General features: G+C 34.9%; 1 protein-coding gene across 3 annotated transcripts in view; it reads left to right on the top strand.

Moving 5' to 3' along the window:
* LOC106876439 (phospholipase DDHD2) overlaps positions 1 to 7964 on the top strand; it is a 64816-nt gene that overhangs the window by 52292 nt on the left and 4560 nt on the right. For all 3 annotated transcript variants that reach the window (XM_052974487.1, XM_014924984.2, XM_052974486.1), the window contains 5 exons: positions 1210 to 1299; positions 3566 to 3663; positions 4825 to 5044; positions 5886 to 5897; positions 6650 to 6743. In XM_052974487.1, coding sequence (XP_052830447.1) covers positions 1210 to 1299; positions 3566 to 3663; positions 4825 to 5044; positions 5886 to 5897; positions 6650 to 6743 — 514 coding nt within the window. The remainder of the gene's footprint in view (positions 1 to 1209; positions 1300 to 3565; positions 3664 to 4824; positions 5045 to 5885; positions 5898 to 6649; positions 6744 to 7964) is intronic.

The following is a 7964-nucleotide window of genomic DNA, read 5'->3' as shown; positions in this document are numbered from 1 at the left end:
ATATGTATAGATATCTGTATGCATGTATATATATGTGTACATATTGCATGTACATCTATATATATATATACATCTACACATGTGTATACATATACATGTATGCATATAGATCTATATCTATCTATATATATATATATCTATGCATATACGTGTACATATATATGTATACATATACATCTCTTTCTCTCTCTCTGAAAGTATCGAAATGTGATTGTTTCAGTTAGTGGAATAACGTGTACATATACATCTATATGTATACATATACATCTCTCTCTCTCTCTCTCTCTCTCTCTCTCTCTCTCTCTCTCTCTCACACTCACTCACTCACAGTATCGGAATGTGATTGTTTCAGTCAGTAGAATAGTTTCATTTTTAAAGTGAAATTATTTGGCATGGGTGTATTTGTTTCACTTCTGACACGTAATACTTAAATAGTGGAGGAAATATTATGTTGCTGTGGGCTCGAACTCTGCAAGAAGTTAAAATTTTTTTTTTACTAAAACACAACTGGAGCCCTAAGTAAGGCATCTGTAAAATTTGAATGAAATTGGTTGCGTAGCTCTCGAGTTTTAGGGATTCAGACAGGCAGACACACATTCTCATTTTTATATATATAGATAATTATGTCCAAAGAAAGGCTGATTAAAATTTAAAATTAACCAAAGCATTTAGGAATAAGACCAAAATAAAATTAGTTGGCTTTAATTTAGGAAATTAAATATTCTTCAGCAGTTAAGTAATTGATGTCAGAGTGGCAGTATCCTGTTTAAAGCTATTTATCATTTTTTGGTGCTTCTGAAGTGGGTTTCAATTGGAAAGGAAGATAAGGTGAAACTGCGGTGGAGGTAACTCAGGATTCCCGCTAATTATCACTTTACACTATAGAACATAAATGAATATAAGAGCATCAAGGGTCACATATTAAGAACTTGTTGACCACAGATAATTTGCTGAGTATATGTTATATTAGAAAAAAAAAATTGTTGTGTACATATAATGTAAGTTGTTGGGGGTGGGGTATATGTTATATAAAAACTTATTAGGGTATATATGCTATATATAATATATAAACTGAGTAAAAGTAAATATGAATCTGAAACTATTTAGCTCATTTATTCCAAGAATACTTTGATTTTTTTTTTAATGAAATGATTGAACAATTGGATGAAACTATTTTCTAAATAATATAATTTTTTGTGTATTTTCTAGAGTATGTGTACTGACGAGGATTTGAAATGTCTTGGTTTACCTATGGGACCACGAAAGAAACTTCAGAAGTTGATGACAGAATTAAAACAGGTCAGATATAAGGAATTGCAGTATCAAATATTTCATTTTTTTGCATGGCATAGTCTGGATCTGCAAAATAGGTGGATGGAAGTTATCCTCAATCCAGGGACCTTCCCTGAATGCTTGCTTCAAAATGGACACCCAAGGCTTAGGTGATGGTAGTGAACTAGATGACAGATTGTCTCACACCAAAAAAGAACACTCTTTCACACAGGTTCCATGTCATAAATTCCATCCAAGTCAGTTTGAGGCTCTGAAAAAGTGCTTTGCAATGGAGACATGCCCAAAGTGCCTTGCAATGGAATCATATTCAAAACTATGTAATTGTGAAGTGAACTTCTTAAACACATCATCATCATCATTTAACATCCGTTTTCCATGCTGGCATGGGTTGAATGGCTCTACAGGAACTGGCAAAGCCAGGGGCTTCACCAGGTTCCATAGTTTGTTTTGACCTTCCTTACACCATGCCTGTATCAATTAAAAGATTTAGAATGCTTCATGAATTTTGAGTGTCAAGGTGTGTTATCTAATAATGTTGTCAAGTACTGACTATCAATACTACTGCTGATGATCATCATCATCTAGCATTCAGTTTCCACACTGGTAACGGTTGGATGGTTAGACAGGGTCTGATGATGAGTTGGAGGCCTGTGTCATGCACTAATGTCTACTTTTGTGTAGTTTCTATTAACTCGATCCCTTTCTTAATTCCAACCACTTTGCAGATTGTACTGGGAGCTTTTTGTTTGTTGGCACCAGTGATAATGCTCTTAATGCTCTTGTATCTTGCAAGGCCCCTATAGCTGAGGGAGACCAGAAGAGAGAGTGGGTGATGATCCTCTAGGCAAAGGGATGAGAGATGGTAAGAGAGGAGGATGGTGGTGTATGGCAAAGAAGTGGGTAGAGAAAAGGGATTAGTCATAGGGTTGAATCAGGATAGAGATTGTTGAAAAGTAATAGCGTGACTTGTGTAAGAGGTGAAGCCCATAGGTGCATATTTAGAGAGTACATTCCTATATTAGACGTGTTTAAAGAATTTACTAAAGTTCTTTAGCATCAAAGGTCACTGGTAAGTAACAAAGAAGACAGAATGGATTTATGGAAGCTGTACTGGTAATCATCACCATGAAATGTCATAATGATGAAGGAGGTGGTAGTTTACATTGTGGTTTGTTTCCAAAGAAATGAGTAGGTTGATGGGAAGAATTCCCCATCACCTGACTTAACAACAACAAAATCCATCATTTTATGCTACATACTTAAAGGAAGCAACATTCTGCATACATATAAAATAATAGTTTTACAGCTTATCTGTAACCTTTACCTTACATGTAGAGGATATTGAAACTAAAGATCATTATATGTTGTGAGAAATGTTGTCTATGAAATATTCTAATCTTGCTTTAGCTTCCTTCCTATCTCTTTCAGAAACATTAAAAAAAATGTGAAATACTTCAGAAATGTTCTCCACCTCATATAGGTTGCATGTATGTGCATATGCACCCCTTCCCAACACCTCCTTTCTCTACAACAAAAGCCTAATATTAAATCTAAAAACCACATAGATATATAAAGAACACAGTCTATTACTGCTGTCTATATAACTTGTACATTACAGGGTGATAACCTTGAAATATCTAAACAAATCAATAACACTAACCTCTTCTAGCCAAAGTGAACAGGTTTACAAGATTCACAACTGCAATATCAATAGTCACACTAGGTCCAGTGTACATGTTTCCTTAGTGAATGTCAGTGTACAGACACCACCAAAATCTCCAATCATGCAAGAGCAGTCTGGATATTAAAATAGATACAACATGCCCGAATTGTCACACTTCACTCCATGCAGCAAATAACATCATAGTTTTGTGTGCAATATGATCCCAAAATAGACCAATGTGATATGTCCATGTTGAAAGGGTTGTGCATGATCAACTACCACTATATCAGCAAAGTGGACTGAATCTATGAAACTGGTGAAAACAGTATTTTACTAAATTTTGTACAGAGTTAACAGCTGTTCATGATTAAAGTATATTTCCATCACAAGCATGTAACTCAGACTTTGTAGAGACAGATGTGTTATGTACAATATATGAAATAGTTGTTTGTACCATTTTAAGGACACTTAAAATCATTTGTCTTGAATTCATAAATTTTCAAACAGTCAGGAAAAATCTAGAAATAGTTATTCTTCTGATTGAAGATATAGTAAAAATTTTATTTTGTTTAGTATTATTAATAATTGTTTAATGTGTCATTTGTATAGCAAGAAGAAGAGGCTGCCATGAAGCAGAAGATAGAAGCTGAGAAGAAAAGAAAAGAGGAAGAGAAACTGAAAGAAGCAGAAACAAATTTAAAAACAAAGTGAGTTTTCCTTGAAATTTTGTGAGGTTCCTATTGCTTAGACAAGTGACCAAGTTGACTTCAGTTTTTGCGTACAAATCTGTTCAATTCGTCAATGAGCAGAACTTGAAACTAGAGAAAGTAGAGGGAAAAAAGCTATCATAAATGTCAAGATGGGAAGGAAATGAACATATGCAAAATAGTCTGTATAATGAAATAAATAAATTGGCTGTTTTAGATGGATAATATTAGACATTATAAGCACTTTGAAGCAGAAAGAAGGCCTCCTGACAGTGGGCTTGTTGCTTTTGCTTTTTCTGTTTTGAATAACTATAAAATGTTCCATGGTCCAGGCTGTGACTAAAACACACACGTACTATTTAATGGTCTTTAAATTTATTTGGCTCACTTCAATAATCCTAGGAAATGACTCTCACCTAACACAATTTAAAAGGGAAAGAAAAGGGGAAGTAAGAAAGCTTCTAACAATGCAGAAAATTTTACAAAATCTTTTATATTTCAGGCACTAAGGCCCATCCTCAGACGAAAGCAGTCTGAGAAATGTCCAGTCACACCGATTCTGTTACCTTATTCAAATTCCTTGGCATTAGGTTAGCAGCAGTAGCAGCCACTCTTCAACTGTTGGTGTAAGCAAACCTCCGACTGCTGGTGTAGGCAACGCACCCGCTGTTAGTTGATGTGACTGGAAATCTACACATAAAAGAAGCTATATTGATCCACTGTCTCAATCCCAAAATTAACAGCCAATTGGAGTTGAGCCAGTGGCTCCTCTATAAACATGGTGATTGCAACCAGCATCATAATATATGCCACCACCACCACCACCACATGACTATACATTGCATCAACCAACAGTTGGAGAGTTGCTGCTAGTGCTGTTAACCTAAAACCTAGGAGTTTGAATAAGGTAAAGGAATCAGTGTAGCAGGACATTTCCAAGACTGCTTTCTTCTGACAATGGGCCTTTGTGCCTGGAATATAAAGGTTTTTGTAAAACTTTCTGCATTCTTATTTCCCCTTTTCTTTTCCTTTGGTACTATAACGCTTCAAGTGAGCTACAATGCTCTTCTTAAAATGGAAAAGTATTTATAAAAGAAGTAAAAAGCATCTTTTAGTGTTAATTTTCATGGTTTTGTACAATTCTTTATTTTTCTCTCTTAGATTGCTAAAATGTGAGACATCGATTTCTGTTGACTATTTGATGGGTGTGGCTGGAACTGGACAACCCTTTGTGGAATATCCACAGTTACTCTTTCATCCTGTTAGCTTCTTTGCTTTAGGCTCTCCTATTGGAGTATTTCTAGCTGTACGTGGGGTAGAAAAAGTAGGAGAAGAATTCTGCCTTCCCACATGTTCCAGAGTCTTCAACATTTTCCATCCGGTAAGTTATTGCAAACCAAATCTTTTTTCTTGTTAAATAGCATTCTGTTGTTGGAGCCTGTCTGCATGGATGCAATTTGAAGATCTCTCTCTCTCTCTCTTGTTCTATAGCAGATGTAGAACTCGAAAAAACAACAACTGCAAGGTGCTTGGTGTTAGGAAGGGCATCCAGCTATAAAAGGCATGCCAAAACAGACACTGAAGCTTGGTGCAGTCTTCTGCTCAGCTAGCTCCTGTCAGACTATCCAACCCATGCCACCATGGAAAGTGGACGTTAAATGATGATGATGATGATGACATCAACCTATCTTATCTTAAATGTTATTAAAAAGATACTTATTTAATGAAATATGCTTTTAAAAGCTGACATTACCATTTGTAGTTTGTTTATGTCCATATGAAAGAATTCTGAACAAATATAATTATAGTTTCCTTTAAGTTTGGAGCTGTTTTCTGCACTGTCACTGATACCTGTTTTGTTGTATATATGTTGCAAGTAAAACTGCTAGGCAGTATATAAATTTATATACTGCTAGGCAGTATATAAATAGGTTATAAGCTATTTTGAAATTCACTTAGTATTATGACTTATTAAAACAGTTTAATAGTGTTATTATTACTAACACATTTACATCAAAGACAACACATATTGTTAACAAGTTCATAAATAATATTGTTTATCTTGGTTCTTTTGTGTAACAGATTATCAGTAAATGTATTAAGTCTTTTGTTTTAGCTTTCTGTAATTTTTTTAATTTTTATTTTAAATAATTTAAATGTATTGAAACCATTCTGATAACTTTTTATACTTTCTTTGCATCTTCTTTTGGCTGTATCTCCAGTTTGATTCTGTGGTAAGTTATTTTGGCATTTTACCATTAACTTGTTGCAAACATCAAAAATTTATTGCAAAGTAATCTTGAAAATTATCCTGTATTAACTGCCATCTTTATTATTGATATGGAAGTCTAAAACTTAGAATTTGAAATCACAGCAATTATTTTAATGACAGTAGGGAGTTTTGTTTTGGATATTTTCATGCAACATTGGCAAGTGGAATGACTATACTTCCACTTGTTTGTTGGTTAAAGAACTTGATTTTGCTAAATTTCTGTCATTATATATAGAAGAAAATAATACCGCATTTAGCTATCAAACCAACGATGTGTAATTAGTATTAGTCAGCAGAAACAATTACCTACTCATTAAAATTATTTTGAATGTTAAAATTTAAAAAAATGCATGATATAAGCATGGTAATTCACCGTACCGTATATAGATGTAGCTGTCCAACTCTAAGTATATACACAAATGAATGTTGATATTAATATCAACAGATGAGATTCCTCTGTAGGGTCAGTTAAATACATAGTCATGCATATAATTCAATCTGTCTTTAAAACAAATCTTCACTACTTTTTAGTTGAGTATTAAATGATTAGACAAACAGTCGACAGTAAAATAATTTCCTCTTGAAACCATGACCAATTTCATATAATAACATGGAATTACATAATCTATTTCAAGTGTAATGTAGAATTTGTGATGTGAGAGTATATTCTGATTAGAGCTCAACATCTCAATATATTATGTTTACATGTTGTAGGCCTATCGTATTGAGCCACTTGTGAATGCCCAAGCTAGTAACCACAAACCAGTACTAATACCACATCATAAAGGCCGAAAACGTCTTCATTTAGGTGAGTCTTAATTGCTGTTTCCCTCATCTTTATTTTCTGTTTTTATATTATAAGTAAAGCACATGTCTAGAATTAGAAATATATTACAAGCATAAGGCACAGGCATGGCTGGATGGTAAGAAACTTGCTTCCCAACCACGTGGTTCCAGGTTCAGTCCCACTGTATGGCACCTACCATAGCCTCGAGCTGACCAGAGCCCTGTGGGTGGATTTTGTGGATGAAAATTAAAAGAAGCCTGTTGTATGTGTATGTCTTTGTGTCTGTTTGTCCCCTACCACTGCTTGACAACTGGAGTTGGTTTGTTTATGTCCCAAGCTTACAAAAAATAAGTACTGGGGTCAATTCACTTGACTAAAAGTTCTTTAAGGTAGTGCCCCAGCATGGCCGCAATTTAATGATTGAAACAGATAAAAGATAACACAAGCCAACAAGAAATCTATGCAGCTGCTCTATCCTGCTGTCTTAAAAGGATTAATTGAATAATGTGATGCAATGTCTGAAAAGAGACGGAATGGTCCTGACTGTAATGCCTTTGAACAAAGGCTTCCTCTGGGACTAAGTAACAATATTGCACACACTATAAAGCATTCACTGGACACTGTTACCCAGACAGTTGTAGGTTTTTATCTTGGGGGAAACAAGAAATATGTATACAATGTATGTGCATCTTAAACCCTTTAGCATTTAAACTGACTCATATCTGGCCCAAATATTCTACTTGTTTTATGTTCAAACCAGCCACATCCAGCCTCTAACATCTGCCCTACAATATCATTCTTAAAGTAAACAATCACATCACCGAAACTTTGAAGCTACAAGATTAATTTAAAACAATGTGAAAAAACAAACATTACATTTGAGAGAGTAATCTGAATGCTAAAGGGTTAATCAGCTGAAACTTTATGCATAGATACATAGATGTGTGACAAGAAGTTTGCTTCCCAATCACATGGTTCTGGGTTCAGTCCCACTGTGTGATACCTTGAGCGAGTGTCTTCTACTATATCCCTGGGCTAACCAAAGCCTTGTGAGTGGATTTGGTAGATGGAAATTAAAAGGAGCCTAGGCATGGCTGTGTGGTAAGAAGCTTGCTTCCCAACAACATGGTTCCGGGTTCAGTCCCGCTTGTGTGACACCTTGGGTAAGTGTCTTCTTCAAAGCCTTGCAAGTGGATTTGGTAGACGGAAACTAAAAGAAGCTTGTTAATGTGTGTGTGTCTT

The sequence above is a fragment of the Octopus bimaculoides genome, chromosome 18, assembly GCF_001194135.2.
Source record: "Octopus bimaculoides isolate UCB-OBI-ISO-001 chromosome 18, ASM119413v2, whole genome shotgun sequence".
In the NCBI taxonomy this organism is placed as follows: Eukaryota; Metazoa; Mollusca; class Cephalopoda; order Octopoda; family Octopodidae; genus Octopus; species Octopus bimaculoides.
The sequence above is the reverse complement of the archived record's forward strand: the minus strand, read 5'-3'. Positions and strand labels throughout refer to the sequence as shown.